Source organism: Chaetodon trifascialis, chromosome 17, assembly GCF_039877785.1.
Source record: "Chaetodon trifascialis isolate fChaTrf1 chromosome 17, fChaTrf1.hap1, whole genome shotgun sequence".
In the NCBI taxonomy this organism is placed as follows: domain Eukaryota; kingdom Metazoa; phylum Chordata; class Actinopteri; order Chaetodontiformes; family Chaetodontidae; genus Chaetodon; species Chaetodon trifascialis.
Window position 1 is genome coordinate 17,697,817 of NC_092072.1, and position 23,117 is coordinate 17,720,933.

Consider the following 23,117-nt stretch of genomic DNA (forward strand, 5'->3'; position numbering starts at 1 on the left):
TTCAGCCCTTGAAAGTATTTAATTCATTGGGGGGCTCCCCAGTGAGCAGTTCCCCTCAGGGAGTTTCGAGAACCATTCGGTCTGAAAACTCCCAATATCCTCAAATGCACAGTCTAGTGCTCGATCATGCAGTGATTTAGGGTTTCAGGACTGGAGTCCAACATGATGGAACAGACATGTTGTAATAAACCCCTGGTTTATCCATAATCTCTGCACCATTTGTCTTGACGTCCATGTGAACACATCAGAAATGTCAGTTATAACCCCTCACTAGGTAGCAGTTGATGTGTGGCAGCACAGTGTTTACTGTCTGCTGTTTACTGTCAACACTTAAGGGTTAATCTGTTAACCACCAAGAACATTTTGGACTGATGATTGCTGGACAGCTCTCACAAATGAAAGCTATATCACAACAGACAACAAATATCCAACAATTAATACTTTTCTTCCCAGAAAATCTGTTGAAGTGTCACAAATTTAAGTCTCTCTGGTCATAATGTCTGATGAAAATAATTTTCGAGTTAGACGTGAGAATATTCTGTCTCTACATGCTGTTTTCACCTTCTGCTTCTCTGATGCCCTTCCTCTCTCTCGCTCCTCTCCTGGGATTTTCACGTCTAATCTGGTGAATTTAAGGCTGATTTTATCCAAACCAGATTTGGTGGTGACTGTAGGAACAATGAAAAGATGAACCAAGAAAGACTTGGTTCACTGTCTAGTTTGAATGAAGTGTGTTTTACAATTATAAAATGACTGTTTCTATAAATGGAGTCTGGCTTTGGTGAGAGCAATATACTGGGTTTTTCTGATTAAAAAGAAAGTATATAGACAAATGATGACCAACACAAACGGATTACATTGCAGCCCTGCTGGCTCTAGAGCTCTTTCTCAATACTGGACCAATTTCAAAAACACGGGAAAGTAGAGTCCATAAACACAGAAAAGAATTTTTCCCATTAGTCCTGAAATCTTCCAGGACACGCGGACCAGAACCAATTATTTCATCTCCTGATTGGGAGATGCAGTCCAGTGCTCTTCTCAGCAACCAGTTACCTGTTAATGAGCGTCGGGCCATCCAGAGCAAAATGAACCGAAACTGACAACCCTTAGATTTTAAAGTTAGTGTTTTTTAAGTCAGGGTAAAACTGGTGGTTTGTCTGCAGTCTGCTTGTCATCTTTTTGTGCATTGGATTCCATTCTGCTCTAAGTGATGTTTCTAAATCCCAGCAATGAAGTGGGGGAAATGATGAAAAAGGGTTTTTCCTAGAGGGTGCATATTCTTTACAGTGCATCTAATTTAACCTTCACAAGACTCAGTTCACCCTTAATCTCAGCATGACCTGCGCACGCTCTCTTGAACACATCTACTTCCAGGCGCTCGTGTCAGATTAGGGTGACCACTCCACATACAGTGAGGGGACACTGTGTCTCCATCAAGCTGGAGGCCGTCTGATAAAAGCTCAAGAGTAGAGGACAGATGATTACAGTCTGTCCTTCCTGAGGATGGGAGAAATAACGCCTTATCGACTGCAGTAAATGAAAGTGGGACAACGCAGAGGCCATGCAGAGGACACAGCAGCCTGAAGTGGGTCATTAAAATGTAAGTGTAGCAGTAAATGGAAATTCCAGGTGTGGCATTACCTCATAATGCAGATATGAAAGAAAACAGTCCAATCAGCAGATTTTGAATAAGCTGTAACTTTTATTGCACATTCCTGTTTGGTCTTGCAACGACCTTTCACTTTTTGAACTTTTAAGACCTCGGTCTTGACCAAACACTCAAGTCGGGAGTGGGATGAAGTTGCCCAGAGTAACTGATCGCAGGTCAGATGTGCACATTCCCTTTACGAGTGAGATTTGAAGCATAGGGAGATCATACTGATCCTAGATCTGTGACTGGGGGAACCTTCAGTCCAGATCTTTGTGTTGACTTCATTATCCATACGCCAAATCTAGAGCAGGACCAATGGGGAAGGGACAGTAGTGACATCATGGGGGGGAACTAGGAAGTATTCAAGGGAGCGTAGGAATTTTCGTGATTCCACTTTGATGCACTCCCCATGACAGAGTCACTCCACTTTTTAATCTTGAGGCTTTGCAACCTTCTGTCCTCCTTTACTCCCTGAAATCCCCCCGAATAAACACACCTTCCCCATCACACAAATACATAGGCTATCATTCTTAGTAAGGTTTTTTTTTTCTCATTTTCTGGTGACAATACCTGCAACATGCTTCAAATCTTCATTTTGGCAAACCACAAATAAATTAAAACACGAACATTCATATAACACAATGTGACATTTTTAGGACGCTTAGAAAGAGAAAAGAAATATACATACAATACAGAACCCCGAAAAAGAAAAAAAGAACAAGAAAAGAGAAGCATTTGCATCTTTGTTTTCCCCATGTTTTTTCTTGCTTTTCTTGAAAAAAGATATACAGTAGCTAGCTACCAATCACATATCACATGCAGATATAATACAACATAATCGGTTCACCCAGTTAGTGTCTGCAAACTACCAATCTAAACTATATCACAAAATTATTCTCTTGAAACCAGCAAACACTCAGCTTTTGAGATATTTTGTCTTAATAATAATTCCGTTTACAGTTTTCTCCGCTGACAAGCCAAGAGATCACTATACGATCGACCCTGAACTGACTAGCCAAATTTAAAGAGGACTAACACGCTCTCGTACATGATCACATACCAGATGGTGTGTTGTTTTTTTTTTTCTCTCCTTTGCCTATTTTTTTCAGAATGGGAGTGGAACACACACGTTTGCTCACACATGCACTCGCGCACAGACGTACATTTGTTATCGCAACACGTGGGTGGCTTTGAAACGCGGCCTCCAAACTCGGCATGCTGGCGGCTTAGCAGTTAAAACATCCTGCTCCGGGATTACAGCTGGGCCTGCTGAGAGCGCCACTGAGCTGCTCCTTTACCCCTGGTCTCTCAACACCTAGCCCACTTTCTGCCCTCCCTGCACGCCCGCCTTCCAGCAAAAAAACCAGGAGCGGAAAGTGACAAAATGTCAGCGCAGAGCGGGAGGTTTGACATCCTCCATCCCTCTGCTCTCAGCTGCTCTTCTCTAATGACGCTCTGCTGAAATGTCAGACCAATTAGCAGCTCTCCCTCTGACATTTAACTGACAGGTACCAAAACAAACACACGAGGGGCCCTCTGGACCGCTCGGACAGATAGTCCGTGGCTAGTAGGAGCCCGATTGATTGAGACTGATGTTGCTGCAGCGGGTGCGTTACTATTAGATATTTATAAAGTCCTTTCAAAGGTGGAACTAAGGAACTGTGTGTCTCTTAAGTAATCACAGTGGGTAAAGCACAATAATATGTCTTCGGCCATTTTGCAAGCCACCTGACATTTCCAGAAGCAGCCGGTAGTGATCAAAGCTCCCACAATTCCCTCCTCCCCCTGTGTTCTTCTCCCTCTCTTTCAGCAGACATCAATCAGGCGGGCTCTGAAGCGTGCTCTCATTTAAAGCACCTCTCCGTCTGCGGTGGCGCTCGAGCCGCTGCCCGTCTCCTTCTGACGTCAAAGGCCGCAGGTGTACGCACGAGCACGTGCATGTGTGTGCGCGCGCGCACACATCTTCCAGCTAATCTTCCAACACGTATATTTTACTGACCTTTAGTTCTTTACATGGATCGGAGCGAGAGAGACGAGGCTACGTGCACGTTGATGCTCGGTCACAACCACGCATGTGTTTACAGTAGTAATAATCAGGAGCTGACGCAGAAAGTGGAACAAGACGAGTAATTCAACAAAAAAGAAAAAAAAAACACATTCCCTTTAGGCCTCAGTGTCATTCACAGTAAATCATATTCTTCTCTGTTTAAAGGGTCGTCTCCCTTACTCGCACACACACACACACACACACATACTGAGGCCTGGCCTTCAGCTGTACCATCTGGTATCTAAATCATGGGAGTTACAGTCTTCTTCCTCTCTTACACGCACACACACTCACACACACACACACACACACACACACACACACACACACACACACACACACACACACACACACACACACACACACACACAATAACATGAGAGTAGAGAGAGAAAGAAAGAGAGGTGATTGACTGTCATTCTATTTATCATACATAGTCTCTGCATAAAGCAACATGTGACGTTTTATCTCTCCATTAGAAATCAATATCCATCTACGCAACAGTGAGCTCTAAATTTAGCCACAAGAGACGGAGAGAAAGAAAGAAACAAAGTGAGCTAGCGAGCTAAAGAAAGATAGATAGATAAATAGATAGATAGATAGATAGAGAGAGAGAGAGAGAGAGAGAGAGAGAGAGAGAGCACAGCTCCATGTAAATTACAATCTTCATGTTGCATTGAACTGTGAGCAACGGCACAGTCGAAAAAGAAAGGGGAAATGAAGGAGTGAATGAGTGAGTATAAACGCCAGTGGGCTGCCTGTCTATTAAACATTAACAGCTTCATTTATATGTAAATGACCCGACAGCTACGGAGAGGGACGATGGGAAGTGACGCCAGTTCAGTGCTACAGAGAAGAAGGGAGCGAGGGGTGGAGGGAGAGGAGGGGATGGGGGTGGCAGGACAGGAGAGGGGGATGAGTCTCCGTCATTCAGTAGTCTTTCACGTGGGTGGAAAAGTCCACACTGTCCGATTTATCCGACTGCACGTGCACGGGTGTGCGTTAAGAAAAAAAAAAAGAATCCACCAACGACGCACACACTGATGCACGTGCACACACTCCCAGGTGATGTCCGATGGAGTGACAGACATACACACACATAATGCGCACACACACACACATAATGCGCACACACACACACACACACACACACACACACACACACACACACACACACCTCCCTCGTAGGTCTTTCCGAAATGGGGGAAAGAGCCTCCCTGGGCGAGAGGGAGGGGAATGAAAGTCTCTTCTTATTGGAGGAGTGAGGATGACGGCGGCGTGTGTCTGCTCTCGGAGCATTTTGGTGGAGGTGAGGACAAAAAAATAATAACACAGACACACAAAACCAGAAAAAAAAATTCTCGAGTGAAACGGCAAAAAAGGTGAAGTTGAGAGATTGTTGAGTTAGCGTGGTGTGTCGTTTTGCGTGTCGGGGCTAGCTGGGGTTTGTCCGGCTAGCGCTGGGGTCGGGGGGTCGGCGGCCAGGTGCTCAGCCGTCAGACACAGGCGGGGACACCCAACCGTACTTCTCGTGGGTCTTCACCAGGGACTTGAAGGTGGCCTCGGCTTCCTTGCGGCTGAAAGCTTTCTTGGACTTCCCTGATTTCCTACATATACGCCCCTGTGAGGAAAAGACAGAGACGGGGGTGAGAGGTTAGGATTGTGTGGGAAGACAGAAAATATAGAAGTTGTCAAACTGTCCACTAATGGGACAACAACACACTGACTCATTCCCTTGTGGATTCTTAGGGGATTCTGCACACTCATTTCATGCATATATCCGAAAAAGACATTGATATTCCATCCTCTCAACTCATGTCCATTGCCCCCGGTCAGCACCTGAGAAGCATGTTAAGCATATGCGGTGGGGTGGGGGGTGGGGGGAGTGGACTGCTTCCCAACATTTCAAGAAGCTTATTCACTTCCTGGCAGAGACTTAAATGAAGATTTATATTCTCTTAATAAAAACATTCAAAGACGAGTCAAAGATGTTGGGAACGTGCTGTTTCGCTGGAGGAAGTTGGACCCATGACCTCAGCATTTCTACATTTCTGGCTACAGCCCTGCATAAAAGTACCGTGCCTGCCAAAGAGGCTATTTTTTGATGCATTCGGATGGAAACCTAAACAAATTATGATTGAATTTTTCCAAAACTGGATAGACAAACAGGTCTGACCCCAAAAAAGAACAAAAAAACAAACAAAAAACAACTGAATTAGATGCTGGTGATGATCTAAATCAATGATGTCTGTATTTTTGTTGAGTCATAGCTACGAAACTAATGGAGATCGAGGCTTCCTTCCAAGCCCTATCGCTGCCTTTGCATGTCTGCAGAATCAATTATTATCAATACTGGTTAATCCGCTGATTCTCTGATTTACCCATGAATTGTTCGTCCTGAAAAGTGTCAGAAACTGGTAACAAATGTCCATTGCAATGACACGTAGAGGCCATGATGATAACAGTTCACCGTCATATGAAACAGACAGAAGCAACAAGTCATCATCACTCCAGAGAAGCTGCAGCCGGGGACTTTTGGGGGTTTCAGCGAGAAAAATACCTTAAAGGATTACTTATCTGTAGCTGTAGGTTACTGTTGAAACCTGACGCAGTCTTTGCACGTGATTCAGCCCATTCAACTCTGGTATGAATACACACCATTCCTGATACCACTGCATGACGCCCACATAAGAAATGTTCAAATCAGACACACAGTGGTTATAGTAAAAGGCTTTGCTGACATTGATTTCGCTCTGCGGGTCTACTCAAAAGAAGAATATCATTCCGGGTAGATTCAAAAGCAGCATATGTCAAAACATTGTTTGTCTGATCGAGGCGCGTTGTCAGATCAAAAGAAAAACGGTCCTCTCGTTCACGACTGTCGGTGTTCTTGTCAAGCTCGATCTGGAAAAATTGTTCGGTCTTTGCAGGCGAAACAGAGAAAGACACGACCCCACGCATGCACATGGATGAACGCGCTGCCATGGGGGACATGTTGACAGGACAAGTGGTCTGAATGCAGGTTGACCAACATTAGATCGATGTTTGGGGGGGGGGGGGGGGGGGGGGGGGGCTTTGATTATGAGCGAATGTATGCCCTCCACTGCACTGAGGGGATGGAGAGATAAGTGATGACCAGAAGCAACCGCTGTAATAAAAGTGAAAAAGTTGTACATATGGCAGAAAATAAACACATGAGCAAGGACCCCTCTTGTGGCAGAGGCATTTTCATCCAGGCACCACCTTGATGAAGCCCTCCCTGCTTCACACACTGGGTCTAATAATAAGCGTGGGTGCAAAAAAAAAAAAAAAAAAAAAACCACAGGGAGAGAAGAGGTGTGAGCGTCGCCTGCGACATTAAAGCTTCTTATTCTGTTGCCGGTCTTCCCTGAAGAAGAGTGCGTGGGAGGAGGAGCAGAAAAAGAAACGACTGTCTTCACACTCTGATGGATGCGCGGCCATGACAACACAAGGCATGATTCATATGAATGTCACTGCAGTTTGAAATCACCTCCAAGACACCCCAAACGGTGACGAGGTCGTGACAAACAGGTCTGACTGCACAGTACATTTCTGTCTGCTGGTCCTAGAGCAGCTGGGCTGATGTTTCTGTTGCCTGCTGCTGTGTAATAAGTCAGATGCTTTACTGTATTTGTTTGCACACACTCTGTAACACTGCACCACTTCCCTCTACCCAGAACAGCTCTTGGCAGGGGGAAGGTGGCACTGAGGTCACTCCACACCACTGAAACCCATACTAATGAACTTCTTTAAGGAGGTGAGCTCCTGTGCATGCTGCAGTGCAGCACAGATAAATGTCTGCACATTGTGTGCTCCCATCCAGCTTTTCAGAGAGAAATAAACCGGATTAGGCGTTCGCCGTTGTTATGTAGAGACACACCAGGCAGCAGTGATCTGCATCATTTTCCATCTGGTGCTTAAAGGAATAGCTCTTGCTGAGAGTTAAATGAGACGGTTGATGTTTGTCTGTGTGGTAAGTATGAAGATACAGCCAGCAGCTGGTTAGCTTAGCTTAAGACAAAGACTGGAAGCAGGGGGGAAAGCTAGCCTGCCTCTGTCCCATAATAAAAAAATCTACCTGCCAGCACCTCCAAAGCTCCCCAACTAACACCTTATATCTTGTTTGTTTAATCCCTACAAAAACCACAGTGTGACGATTAAAGTCCACCTTTTTACAAGGAGCTGTGGGTCAGACTGCTGATCCTGACCAATCCATCTTTGAGATGGATTTCTAAAAACCTGGACACCCAAAACCTAAACTATCTGCTTGGCTAGATACCACTAGTAAGAAACTGGAGGTAAGAAAATGTGTGTTTCTTTTGAAATTTGGGTGAAACGGCTCTTTAAAGCAAGTGAAAAACAACATGACTGATCAGGATGACTTGCTAGTTTGCACCTGTGTTGTGCTTTGCATGTAAATTGAGTGTTTGTGGCTATCTGGTGCTGTTAAAAAAGTGTTAAAGTAAAAATCTCAATTAACCCTTTTGACGCGTGCATTGGACACTGTGTCCCCGAACAACACTGTCTCACACTCATGTGTCCTAAACATAACAGCCCAGAGTATTTTTAACTACCTTAGTCTCAACACCTGGAAAAAGGAGCCTGAACGCCAGATTTAGACAAGGACTAGAGAGATTAAACAAGATAACAGTTTATCTGCATTACCTGTAATGTTACACAACCTAAGGCAAGGGAGAGCAGTGATGCTACAGTTTGTCTCAGTGTCTTGAACAAAAAGTGGATTTCATCCATCAGACCTGTTCCCAGTGTTAATTCTTTGCTCCCACCACATCTGATGGATGATCAGTATGTCCTACTGCGTACTTGCGCAGCTATTTTGGGTCAAAAGTGATGCAGGGGATTAAAGGGAGATGAGGTGATAACAGTGAATGATCTGGAGATTAGGGTTACAGTTTCCATTCCTGTAGCAACACTGGCCTCATTTCACTGCAGGGCTTAGCGACACTTGCGCTCGCTCTCAATTCGCCTCTCTGTCTCTCTCAGGTGTGCACACACTTTGAGGGGCTTGTCCAATTATTTTGACATTCGATTTCAATCAATAGTGACATCAATCACTGCTAGAAATATCCGCCATGACAAGGAGGCAGAACGCGGCTGAGCCCGGTATGAAGACGATGACTTGATTCTGGAAACTGTTTTGAGGTGGAAACCAGAAAACTTTGCCTTTTGTTGGAAGGCTTTTTCGCTTGTTGTGAGAAAAACTCACCGCATGACTCAATGAGTGACTCATTCAGAGAGATGTTATGTGCAGCCATCCTTGGGGACGTGCTTTCTGCTCCTCTCTTTTACTAAGCCACATTAAAAAACAACCTACTCTTTTCTCAAACTGATCCCCGCAGCCTTTAAACCAACTGGGTGTCACCTCAGCCGCGCAGCCTGAAACCCGCTCTGCCTCCCCGTGCAGTCAGAGGCCTGTGATGCAGATTTACCCCGGCTGACAAACACAGATAATGCACCGGTCGGCCACTGTCACACAGCGCCGGTGCGAAGCTGGGACACGTTCTTCTCTTTTCAAAGCAGCCTCACAACCATGAGCATCTTCACATCACGCCATATGGCTGCTGTCACCACCTCAAAATGGCGGCCGCTGCCTTGGATGGATATCATTATGGCAATTGGCCATTGTTAAAGAGGTGTGATTACCATGGTGATCGATGGCGGGGGTGGGGGGTGTACAACATACCCTTGTCATTATAGCAATCGCTGTGAGCATCATGTACTTGTTTTTACACACGACAGCCATCAATTTCTCATTGCTTTGCTCCCAATGAGGAGAGCACTGGGGCTTTGCATGTGTGTGTGTGTGTGTGTGTGTGTGTGTGTGTGTGGACAAATTAGATGGACTATTTGCACACGCTTACACGGAAAACAGTCATTGCATATGTGTGAACAAGAGACAAAAAAAAAGAAAAGAAACAAATGTACCTGAAAAAGAGGAAGGGGGTGTGTGAAAATACACACTGAATGTGTGTGTCAATGCACAAGCCTGCACAAAAATCAGTGACTTCATGAAAAGACGAAACTGAGCATTAATTAGAGCCATCGTCATCCACAACAATGGCTCAGTATGAAGCATCCGAAGATGACCGCAGAGAGGAAGTAAAAATATCTGCTCCTGCGAGAAAGAATGAGCAAACAAAAGAGTGTGTGCATGTGTGTGTGTGTGTGCATGTGTGTGTGTGTGTATGTGTGTGTGTTGCAGTTCAGCTGAGCGAGCGCCCCGGGCCTATACAGTGCCATGTCAGTGTTTATCTATTTCAGCTAAGCGCCTCCTCGTTGAGAGGTACACACTCATGTAAAGTGGCTGCTGGGTAATCGTGTGAATGGAGATCAGTCAATGGGCAGAGCAGGGAAGGCCCCAGTGCATGTTGGGAAGCAGCGCTGGGGGCTCGTGGGAGGGGGGGGATTGCATAACGCAGACATGTGCTTAAAGGGGTCGAGATAAACAAACAGGGATCAATGTCATGGTCGTCATCAGATCATTAAGGAGAGCGCCGTGGGACTGATGGCGGGGTCATTAAAGGGTAATACCGCTGTTTTTTTTTTTTTTAAGTTCGTGTCATCCTGTCTGCACACAGTCTGCAGAGCGCTTTGCTGTCACTCATCCTTCTGCATAGAGCTGTGAAGTCACAGAGAGCAGGAAACTTTACTCGTCACAAGGAGCACCAGCCTGAGCGAGCAGCAGTCCAGTTGGACAGTCTTCTGTGGCTCTGGGGAAACTTTCCAAAGTTTGAAAAAAATGACCCTGTTGATGTCATCAGGGGTCATCTCAGCCTGCGCTTGCAACCTATAAATTTCTACCAGAGTCTGCATCACACACTGGAGGTGTTGAGAGAAGTGAACATTGAAGAGGCGATGGGCGTCTAATGGAATACCCTATCAGGCTGCATTATGGGAAATGTAGGATCCAGTATCTTTGCATTCTGGGGACTAAAAGTCAGGATATCTCTGCCTCTGCTGCTTCAGTTTTGGTCCTACTTGTTTTATCTGTCTCTTGTGAGTCTCTTGCGAAGTTCTAAAATCCTGGAATACCGCGTTAATTTGGTTTGGTTAGGTTTTAGATATTCCATTTTAAATTACCTATAACAGCAAATGATTACATTTGAGAAGGAGGACCCAGGGAGTACGTATTTTTGCTTAATAAAGGACATTTAAGGATTAATCGGTTATTAAAATTGCTGTCACCTGGCAACACGCATCATTTTTCATTGGGTGTCATTTTTAGCACTTGATAGCAGATCATTTCAAGCTACATTTAACAAGCTTGTATTTTCAAATGAATAATGAAAGGCTAGCAATTACAACAGAGCTGAATTTTACGTGATGAAGGTCTGAAGAGTGAAACATTGATGCTGTGTGGGATTCTTTGTTGTTCACAGAAAAGGATTAGCGAAGAAATGCATGCAAAGAAATCTAGTTGGAGGAGGTGCGGCAATGCAAACTGAGAAAATGTAACATGTCATAGCCAAGAAGTAAACTGTATATTATACACTGATGTACTTTCTAAACACTGCTGTGTAAACCAGCAATACAGATCAAGTACCACTTTGGCTCACACTACAAAGACATATATCAAACATGATGCTGAGTTTCCCTGCACCACACAACTGTTAACCACCTGCAGCACTGTGGGCCTTAACTCTCTGTCACACAGGCGAGATTACACTGTGACAGTGATTGCCTTAAAATTGTGAGTGTCTGCAAGCGAGAGTGGTGAACTGGTGATTGCCTTTGGTTCAGCCAAACCTCTTAAAATGTCACCTCATCTCACCTTGTGTGATTGTGTGTGTGTGTTCCCTCACATGTGCAGCTGAAGACATGTGTAGCTCTGTTGACTTTCACCTCGCCACTTTGTCACTGCGTGTATCCTCTCACCCTAAAAATAGAGAGGGTGCTTCTAAACAAGCCACGTCACTATTGTCACCGTGAATCGCTGCCCAAGGACGAATAAATATATGCTGTGTATTTAGGTTTATATATAGTTCTGGGCAGCCCTGTTTGTCATGAAGCATGAGAGACGAGTATATCTCCCTGAAAATGAGGACATGAAACACATGCAAGGGCCCTTGTAGGCACATACCCACAACAGAGGCAAACAAAGAGATAACGAGATGCACACACACACGCACACACACAGGAATAATTAATCAATATTGTTTCCATTAGCAAACTGAAGAAGGAAGACACTGCACCATAATTAGGGAGCACTGCAGAGCTGCTAGCTCATCTCCTCAAGCAGCAAATCAAGATGAACACACACACACACACACACACACACACACACACACACACACACACACACACACACACACACACACACACACACACACACACACACACACACACACACACACACACACACGCACGCACTCTTTCCTCTGCCTCTCTCTGCTGTGGGTGCAGTTTTTGCATGACCTCTCTCGGTAACAGATGCTTAATGACCACAGATGACTCGGGAATAACGCTCAGTTATATCATCAAAGACAAAAAAAGCACCAAGGGTTGGAGGCTGGGCAGGAGAATCTGGTGACAGTTTACATAAGGTCTCTTGCCACAGCGCTGTCACGCTGCTGACGTCAAAAGACAGAGAGTCTGTGAGGAGGATGAAGCATCTCTACATCTCTATAGATGAAATGGCTGGAATGTGATGCAAAAGTGACCGTTTGACAACAAATCAGAAAACAGAGGTTCTTATCTGGGTGGAAAACTGAAAATCTATTCAAAGTTTAAATGATTATAGCCTGGAGTGCATCTGGGGATGCAGCCATTTCCATTGGAATTACAGAGCTGCTGCTGCTGCTGTTGCTGCTGCAGTGCACTGAGGATGCGAAAAACAGATTTGACAGGATTACATAATCCAGTCAGTCTAAGTCACTGACAACTGCTGGTAGGTAGGCAACCTGCTGCCTCTATTTATTCATCTGTCTTTCTATCCATCGTCACATGTCTCTCATTCCTCCTTTAGAATAATCTGATGGGACTACAGCTACAGTGAGGCTGCATTAGGGCCTGTATGGGGGCTTCTCCATTGCATGGTAGCAGGTCTTTGTTGTCAAAGGATGCTGATTTATGGAGGTAATAAAAGGGAGAGGAAACCCAGACTGCAAAGAAGAGCTGGCATCAAGCTGATACTGAGGGTCGCACTGCATGAAATGGCTGCTGTATAAAGTCACATAAAGATTATTAATATTCACAATCATAGGCTAGTTCATAGCGGGGGTGGGGTGGGGTGGTGGGGGGGGGGGGACTAGAGGCCTGTTACATATTACAGTACATCTACAGTTCACACTGTGCATAAAAATGCTAGAAATAGAATCAATTTGAATGATTTTTTTTCTTGGAATCATATCCCTTCTCAAAAACACAATCACTTCTGTGACCATATTGTATTGTTCTGTTGTTGTTGTTTCATGAATTCTCCTATAAACATAATGTACTGACAGATGACTCCACTTGTGTCCACAAATGACAGTTAACTGAAGAAAGTAAATCTGGGCTGCAAGTAGACTTTCATTGGAAATGGGTGAAATGATCAAAATATATATCAAACTTTTTTCATTTGTATTAAACAAAAAGCTGTTTAAAGATCCATATTAGACTGAAAACCTTCGCCATGGTGGACATATGTTGTAAATGCGTAAAAGCGGTTTTACGCGTTAATTACGCATGACGCACGAATGCCTAATGGAATTGCTCATATCCTCTACGTGTCATGGCTGTGAGTAAATGCACTAGAGATGATTAACATGTCGAATGACAGATGATAGCATGCAAGCACCCTCGACCAGCAAACCCCTCTTCCCCTCACCTGTCCTTTTACGAGGCTGGCCGCAAACTGCCTCATGACCGCCTCCACCGTGTAGGCGCTGGACCATCCGCGGGGGGTCAACAGCTCCATGCAAATGGCCCCGCCGTCCAGCACGTAGCCGTTCTCCAGCCGGGGCGTCAGGACCCGCATGAACGGCGGCGAGAAGGGGAAATTGTCGGGAAAGGTGACATTGAGCAGTATGAACTCGGTGCTGGTCTCCTTCATGTCCTGCCACAGCGCCGAGTCCTTGTCCACCTGGTGCAGCTTGACGTTCCAGTCATACAGGTTGTCCTCCACCAGCTCCACCGTGATGAAGTTGTCCCCTAACCTCCTGATCTCTTGTAGCTCCTTCATCAGCCTCCGCGTCCGGACCTGGGTGCAGTGTTGCCGGTGAGGCGCCAGCGGTGGTATCGAGGAGGCACTGGTCGCTTTACTCCCGCCTCCTCCCGTCTGCTGCTTCTCCTTGGCATCCCTGCCCTGCTTATCCTTGCCGGACGGCTTGTCCTTCCCGAGCTGGTCCAGCTTCCTCGCCTTAATCTCCGGAGTGCTCAGGATGTTGGTTTCGTTGGCGGTTTGACAGTGTTTGTTGGCGTTATTTTTCTGGTTCCCCTTGGTGCCCTTTAACGAGCCTTGATGGTGCTTTGGGTCCTCAGTGTCTCGGTCGTGCAGGCGGATCAGACCGATCTTCCGCAGTAGGGTGGCCATAATTTTTTATAGATCTATATTTCTCCGCCGTTCCCCCCGCACAGGGGCGAGATTCACCCTCTGAAGTCGGTCCCCGCTCACAGAGCAGACCTTTATTGACGCTGATTATTAACCTTGTTGTACCGCAATCCCCCCTCCGTTCGCTGCAGCTTCAGGATGAACACAACCGGGGAGCCTGCGCTGTTTTCTCCTCAGTGCAGCATCTCGACACGGCTCGACTGAGGACAAAAGGGAAAAACAACGAATAAATGCGACTTTAGATGACTACGAACCCCACAATTGCTCATGTCAAAACAGATGAGTGAAATTCGGTCATTTTTTTCCCCACAAGTGGAACGACATCATGGCTGTGACTGCAGTTGTTCAACGATAGGACGATGCGTTACGCAGAAGCACTGAGGTGATCCTAGAATACATTTGAACAGGAATGTGCACAACATGTTACCATGGCGAGAAGACATCAATGTACTGCAGGGAAATAACAGCAGCAACCAAATGAACAAGCACCTCAATGCATCACAAGGTTGTTAAAACGAATGATTATCTCACCAATTACAGCAGACTCCTATAGGGAATGTATAGAAATAATATAGGAAGATAGGCTCTGGAAGATGAAACTACATCAATATAAATATTAGGCTGCTAATGTCACTACAAATTGGATTTAAATATAAGATAAGCTGTTGTAAATACTGTGGAATATGTTATTATAGTGGGTTAAAATACCATAAAGCCCGATGAAGTCACTATAAGATCACTATGCGTCCACAGCGCAGCCTGCGCTCTAAGTCCTTATCGTGAGAATCTCATGCAATTTCCTTTATGTGTCCTTCTTCCGTCCACACAGACCCAGCATTGGACCAGCAGCCCGTGCTTACCTAGGACGGCTGAAATTTGGAATATGTCCGTTTCACGTCCCGATGTGCAGACCGGCCACCGATCTCGCTGTGTGTCAAAATAGGAGGAATGGCTCCACCATCCAGTGGACCTGCCGTCGGTGGAGGGAGCTGCAGCGAGGAGGAGAAGCAGAGCCTTTGATGAGTGTGCAGCTGCGGCAGCTCCGGCTTTAATGCAGCCGAGGACGAGCCAGCCCCCGGTAATCCTTCTCAGCCTGTCTGCTCTCACCGGTGAAGCGCTGCCGCGGCTCCTCCATTTCAAAATAAAAGCCCGAGAGTTAGGGTACAGGAAGCCCAGCTCCAAAATGAGCACATTTATGCAGAAATGTACTGCATATGAAATTATAGAAATGACATATTTCAATCGGAGATTACATTAAGGATCATAAATCAAATAAGATACTTTAAGTGATCGCCTTTTCCAATAAAATGTAAACATTTAATGCTAGATCAACTTAATCATTGGGTGTGTAATGAAAATAAACACACAACACAGCAAAATATGGTTCTGAACAGGGAAGAAGAACATGAACTGCCTTCAGGTTTGAGTCCAATGCACTACGCGCGATTTTGATAGGAAAAAGAATGAAAATATAAAATAATGTGAGTCACAATTAAGAACAGTTTACTAAGACAAAATAACCAATTTTTTACGCTACAGTGACTTTACGTATTTCGCTCATAAAACGTTGCTGTGTTTCATAAACATTTCAATCGAAGGACTACATCGTCCTTGGCCTGTGTGCAAGGTGCCATGTTAATATAGTAATACTTTTATTTTAAAGGCGCACGCCTCTTCCTAGTTCATTCTGGCTAACTCTGTGTAGCTTGGTGTTCGTGTGTTTACCTGGAAGAATGCAAGTTGGACGGAAATCAGATGCCAGAGGACCGTGATTTCAACGTCACTGACATTCAGTTTCACTTTTAGGATCCTGTTTTACCCCAATACGTCAGCAAATGTTTAACGTTGAGAAAAACGTTTTGCTGCACTCTGAGCAAAACTCAGCATTAATTTCGAGGTTTATTGGAAAATACAGGCTGTTTGGACACCTTTTCCTTGACCGCTGAACGTGTTGGAAGGCGTGAGGGGTTCACTCCAATCCTCACACCTTAATGTCCTGCCCTAGTAGCCCACAACCATACATTTTTTAGTCACAATATAGCATCGGTGCTGACTTTATTTCATTCATGTCAGACAAGAATTAACTGAAAAAGCTCATTCCTCTTTGTCCTATTTGATTTCACCCGCAGGTCATATTTCAGAAAGTGAAAACTGGCAGTCATAGAAAAAGTATTATGATATTGTCATAAAAATAATCAAGTAGCAGAACAATATGAAGCAGCACAATGTGGACTGACTAGGCAAGAGTGAAAACACTATTTTGACATCTGACTCTGACAACATCTACAGCAGCGATTAGCCCACCGACATATATATCAAGCATATTCTTGAAATGATTTCTAACATATTTCTAAACCAGCACAAAGTAAATACTGTGCTGTGCTTAGGCTACAAACACACATAGTCATCCAGAGTAATAACATAAAATAGCAGGATTTGAAACAATGTGTATACGCAAATATTATATTCCAAATGAAATAACACACATCGTCAATATGGTTTAAATACACAGGTACAGTAACTGTCCAACACCAGTTTACAGACAGACTCATTTCATGAAGTCTCTTCCCTATCGGGCAGCACGACACTTTGTCAGTTAACGACCACCTGTCATTGGTTGTTACTATGGTAGCAAAACACTACCCAAAGCGATTGGCTCTCTTATTGCCGTAAAGTACTACAGCGCTTTGACTGTCGTAGAATTGGTGGCTGACAGTAAACAGCGATTATTTGACAAAGGAATTCCTCTAAACTGAGTCATTTGTATGTATTTCCGGTAATTAAGTGACAGTTAATTAAGATGGCTGAAAAATTTGATAACCTGGAGGAACATTTGGAGAAATTTATCGAGAATATCCGACAGTTGGGAATCATCGTCAGCGACTTCCAGCCTAGCAGCCAAGCAGGACTCAACCAAAAACTGTGAGTCACGTCTGATTAAGAGCGTTCTAGCAACGCGAATCTGCGAATAACCATTACATTTACTCGTTGTCTTGTTTTTTCTTGTCAGAAATTTCATGATATCTGGGCTACAAGATATCGAGAAGTGCCGTCAGCAGCTTCACGAGATCAACGTCCCGCTGGAGGTCTTTGAGTGAGTCCAGTAACGTCAGCTGTTATATTGTCTGTCCGACTTTATAACAAAGCCTTATATAATATTTACACATCTACTCCTCTCTGTCATTGTTGTGTTGCTGTGAATACACGTATATGTTGTGTTGAGAGAATACATATAGTCTGCTTTAAAGTCACGCCAAACCCCATTCAAAAATCGTACAATTTTATATCATCATTTCTTGCCCTCAAAACTGATGATGTTACATGCATCATGTTACTTTCTTCTGTGTTTTTGAAGTCCATTTTAATATTTGGCATACACATACTATTAAAGTAACATCGTCAACTTTAATAATTGGTTCACTCTTTGTGTTGCTGCTCGTCAGGGTAGTGTTACTGTAATTAGGCGAAAGACTGCTGAATAATAGAATATACACGCAGAGCTTTTGCTGAAATAAGCAGATCATAAGTCAAATCCCCAAAAAACTCTGGATTCTCGTATATTATGGACTTTCCTTTGCCAACAGTGCCAACTTGCCACATTCACCTATTGGAATTAACAGTGCCTCATTTGTTCTTCATAGCTTCATCACAGTTCCCCCGACTGATGTTATGCATTATATTTGTAGATACATTGACCAAGGTCGAAACCCTCAGCTGTACACCAAGGAATGTCTGGAGAGAGCCTTGGCAAGGAACGAGCAGGTCAAAGGCAAGATTGACACCATGACGGTAAGAGATAGTGCCAGGGTCGCTGCGATACTTCACCGATGACACTGCAAGAATAAACAGAGCCAATAAACTATTTCACCGATTAAATGCCTCCAGGCATATGCAGGAATTTCTAAAAAGATAAAAACTTCTCCTTCAAGGATCATCTTCATTATACAAACAGCCATGCACTTGAGATAGCACCCTCTGCTAATGTGGCCTTCTTTGTTGATGATAAGTTAATAAAAAATAAACAAACACATACACAGATGTCTGTATAGAATTAAAAGTAGCTGTAAGTCAGTAATGAACCAAACCCGACTGTTGTATTTTCATTTATTGCAGAAATTCAAGAGCCTTCTCATCTCAGAGCTCAGCAAAGTCTTCCCAGAGGAGATGTCCAAGTATAAGGCTATACACGGAGAGGATGCCCCCTCCTAGTGACTGCTGCAACGTGACCCCTGACCTTCAATCTGTGACTTTTGTAATGAAAGCCTGAATGGAGTTAGACCAAGCAGGATCCTCTGTGGTTGCCAGCAGAATATGATAATAAATGATATTATTTTCCGTAAATATTACAATGCTGTTGCTGACCAGTACCCCAAAGGAGAAGGTTTTCTTTCTGCTGGGCACCCTGACTCAGCCAGTCCTCTCCTATTACCTACATTCGAACGTCATTTAAAGAATTACAGATCAACAGCAAGCGCAAAGCAGAGAGGAGAAACAAATCATTTTATGTTGCTAGGAAACACTTTTGTTTTGAATGTCCCCACTGAGGCGTGGACACCGAGTGAGCAGCAGGAGCGATTTCTACAACTCCTGTCTGTACGGAGGAAAATGTCCAAGAGCTACCAGGCACCTGTCAGATTCTGCATTAAGGAATTTACTCCACTGGTTGTACATACACTATATTTATACTCTGATGCTCTCCTTTTGTAATGCTTCCTCATCATTGTGCAACTTACATTTGTACCACATGCAGTTCATGACATTTTGTATCAAGCTCAGGTTTTCAATGGCCATGATTATCGAATGCAAATGTTCTTTGATGGTAATTCTGTGCCTGACCATTTGACGTGGTCAGAAGCGAGTCCTCTCTTTGTTTGTAACTTGTTTGTATTATAATTTTTTGTTATTAAATGACCCTCGTCGGAGTGATGCTGTGTTCTGTCTGTTTGTTAAAAGATAAGGGGATAAATGTACAGACTACACAGTATAAAATAATACATTATTAGGAAAATGTGATATAGTATTTGCTGAGAACCATTCAGAAAAATTGCATATGATCACCTCAAGTGTGAAATATTAATGTAAAGAATATTATAGCTGTACAGTAGGTTGAGCGTTTCAGTTAATAATTAACATAAGCAATTGAAACCTGGGTGAATGTGTGTCACCTGCAGACATGACCTGCATGAACATGATGACGTGTCAGCGATGTGTTCAGGGTCACTCAGTTCACCTTCGTAACATTGTAACCATGCACTGTAAGTGTGCGTGTCTCCCTGTATATAAGATAGGGACAGTTGCTGTGGAAATAGACAAAGCTGCGTCATTAGGCGGTTTACAGTCCAACATGCCTCCTCCTGCTGGGGCTTAACCAGGGCGACACGCCCTTCTGACCCTGGATCTTGATCCTCTGGCACAGAAGGAGAGAAATGAGCCCTGCTATGAGTTTATGATCTATGCAGTGAAGTAATACAAACAGTCCTCTTCCCTCACTGTCACTCTTTCATGAGGATTTAGGATTTACTGTTTTGTTAGCCGTGGTTTACTGAAGACACAACTTCCACCTTATAGGGGAGGAGGGTCACAGATGCCATATTTCATCCAAAGCATTCTGTGTCTTATGTGTTTCTCAACCTGCTTTTTAGATGTTGCCTATGCTGAAAGTGTTATAACTCAGTTCATGTCATCTGAATATGTTCTTTCTACCATTACAAACCACCTGATTGATACTTACAGTCTGAAAAATAAAAGTCTTACTCTTTTCATTCTTGTTTTTGAAAGGAACACTTTGACATTTTGGGAAATACGCTTGTTCACTATCTCTCAGACAGTGAGTTGGGAAGACTGATAGCACTCTTATGCCTGCGCAATAAATATGAAGCAACAGCCAGAAGTCATTTAGCTTTGCAAAAAGACTAGAAATGAGAGGAAACAACTCACTTGGCTTTGTTCAAAGGTAATAAAATCTGCCTATTAACACCTCTAAAGCTTACTAATTAACACTTTATATCTGGTGTATTTAAACTGTACAAAAGGTGAAGCAAAAAAGCAACATGCTGTTGTTTTATGAGGGTTTACAATTCTATGAATACACTGTCTGACCTTGGAAGAGTCTGGCACACAATCTCCCATAAAACCACAACTTGTCATTTATAAACTTTGTTTTTTGCTTGGAAGGTGCTGATATAAACAGATTTTTTAACCTTCAGATATAGTCAGGCTAGCTGTTTCCCTCTGTTTCCAGTCTTCATGCTAAACTAAGCTACCTGACTGCCGGCAGCAGCTTCATGTTTATCATCCCACTGTGAGAGCGGTATTGATCTTCTCATGCAACTCTCCTCAATAAAATGAATGTGTATTTCCCAAAATGTCATTCCAGTGAGAACTATGGACCCTTTTTCATGTAAAATATGCTATTCGCAATTCATTGAGTCTATAATTGCTTTTGGCAAGGACAGGGATAAGTGCTACATACAAAAAAAAAAAGCTTTACTCATTTTATTAGTAAAGCCGAGGTCTGATTTAAGTATTGTCTCCTTTAATTTCTGTGCAAAAACTTAACAAAACCCTTGAGGAATGTAAAAACATAAAATATGAAAATAAAAGTAAAAGCACCAGCATGAGATAGAAGCTATAGGGGTCTTCATGGATCCACAAACGGACTCATGGAAAACGCTGTTCTGGGGCTAAGCACCAAACTGACCCAAGAATAGTCAGACCTGATCCCGAACGTGGTCAAAATGAACACAATCTGGTCTCAAATCAGTCCTTGGAAGTGGAATCATCAACCATGGTATAATCTGGAAATGATATACCCATTATTTTAAATGTTTTACAGTGCTTCACTTCACATCTTTAACCCCAAAACTCTCATTGGAACCAAAGAAGCAGGAAGCCTGCGTCACCTCAGAGTGGTTCACTCAGAGCCCCATGAGCATTATTTATCAGATGCCATCAACCACCTCTATTTCTCTGCCCTTCATTTGCAGCTTATTTTTACCCTTTGATCCTGCTCCTCTGTCTCTAGGTGACGAACATCTTTGCTGCAGCGAGTCGCAGCGGTGTTGGTCAAGGGCACCCTTTCAATCCAATAACAAGCCCATTCGGAGAGAGGAGAAATGAAATTAAATGCTGTTTTTATCCAGTTTGTGTTTGTGTCTGCTCGCTGTGACATTTCTTTCACACGGGGACACTGACTGCGCGTGTGGATGTGTGTCGTGATGCTTGACTACAGAAAAGGGGAGAAGGAGAGGGACGGGGTATTGTATTGGAAGTATGTCTTTGCATGAAGTGCTGAGGTGCGTTGGATGACTCATCCAAGGTGACTGAGTCTTTCTCTCTTTTCCCTCTCCCCACTCACCACCTCTTCTTGCGCGCTCAGGCCCGACACCCACGTGCAAGCTCTTCCTTTACTTAGGTTACCTTCTTCCCTCCTTTAATGGCCAACGCTTTTTCTTCTCCTGTGCCATCTTTCTCTGCATTCCCCCGAGGAACTGCGGTGTGTGGTGGAAGCATGTCAGCGGCGTTGATGGGAATGATTCATGTGGAGGTGGACACTCCTCGGTTTTGTTTGTTTTTTGTTTGCTGAAGGGTGCTTTAGCGCAGGAGGACAGGGTTCATAGAACACGCTGGGTGGAGCAAATGCTGTAATTGCCGCATCCTGCCATTCATTTTGTCTGCTGGAGCAGCCCTCCACACTCTGATTTCGTGGTGTAAATGGGACACTCCACAAACTGCTTTTCAAAAACAAAGGCAGGCTGAAGTGCACTGCTCCGCTGACTTTGTCCTGCAGGTATCACATTGTGAAGGAGCGTTGGTGTAGTATCAGGTGATCTGCTGCCTTTGCAGGCTCTAAATACTTAATTAAATTCTCTGAAAACATGAATTTAGGTCAAAGAAAAGCATTAAACCATGTAATACAGTCAGTGATCACAAGGCACACAACCTTATTTAATCTATAAAACCAATTTATGTCCATTTATTATTATTTAGCAGAGAGATCTTATCTGCTGAACATACATAGTAATTTCATACTATTTGTCGATGTGTGATCTAAGTATGCATTTAAAGTCTTAAAACAGTGCTGAAAGCTTAATGTCGCCTCAGGGCGAGCCGCTGCCCTGCTAGCTTCTTCTTGTGAATGGGGTTTACTTCATATGTTCTAAGATAAATGAGTCTCTATAACAGCAACTGCCGTCTGGAGTGCGATTCATCTCAGAGGGTGGACAGTAAACCTTAGGAACATACTCTTTTTCAGAAAGACTGATGAAGGAAGTGCTGAATGAGAGACTGAATTGAGTTACAGAGGCCAGTGGAAAAGAGACAAGCCTGGACATGACCTCAGCTCTCTATGTATGTCAGCCTAGCTTAGCCATGATATTCACCCACGCCCAGGCTAAAAGATGCTAAAACACAGAGGAAGAGCAGAGTCGAGTATTCACGGGTTTGGAGCAACCCCTTTTCACGTTACAGTTATTAAAGCTTTAACAACTTTTTAGCTTGTTGTGCTGTTTGGTCTTCCTGTTCTGCCTGCCTTTGTTAGCATCATGTTGTAGTAGTTCGCCACTTGACCGGCATTGGTCTTTCACGCCGGGTGAAGATTAACCTGCAAAGGTTTTGGTGGTAGAAAACAAAAACAAGAAATAGACAACAAAATGACATTTTTAACCTTACCACCAATGTCTTGACAAATGGAGTGAACCAGTACTGCTGAGCAAGGTCATAATGTTTGGATCTTTTGTACATTAGCACAAATGTCAGTGAGATTTTGCATGAGATTTCTATCTCTGGAGTGCAAGAGAGACAGAAGTTCTGGTTTCACTTTGACTCTATTCTGTAGCGTGCGCAGA

General features: G+C 43.9%; 2 protein-coding genes across 2 annotated transcripts; one reads left to right on the forward strand and one right to left on the reverse strand.

Annotated features, from left to right (window-relative positions):
• Positions 1-1,682: 1,682 nt before the first annotated feature.
• Positions 1,683-15,376, reverse strand: ube2ql1 (ubiquitin conjugating enzyme E2 QL1). Its single transcript, XM_070984181.1, has 3 exons — positions 15,132-15,376; positions 13,549-14,471; positions 1,683-5,319 (listed from the first exon to the last, which is right to left on the reverse strand). The coding sequence occupies exons 2-3, from the start codon at positions 14,251-14,253 to the stop codon at positions 5,188-5,190; spliced, it is 837 nt and encodes a 278-aa protein (XP_070840282.1). The 5' UTR covers positions 14,254-14,471; positions 15,132-15,376; the 3' UTR covers positions 1,683-5,187.
• A 1,571-nt stretch (positions 15,377-16,947) lies between these two features.
• Positions 16,948-18,730, forward strand: med10 (mediator complex subunit 10). The gene is made up of 4 exons (XM_070984182.1): positions 16,948-17,193; positions 17,282-17,365; positions 17,958-18,060; positions 18,385-18,730. Exons 1-4 carry the CDS (start codon positions 17,072-17,074, stop codon positions 18,478-18,480), a joined length of 405 nt encoding a protein of 134 aa, XP_070840283.1. The 5' UTR covers positions 16,948-17,071; the 3' UTR covers positions 18,481-18,730.
• The last annotated feature ends 4,387 nt before the right edge of the window (positions 18,731-23,117 follow it).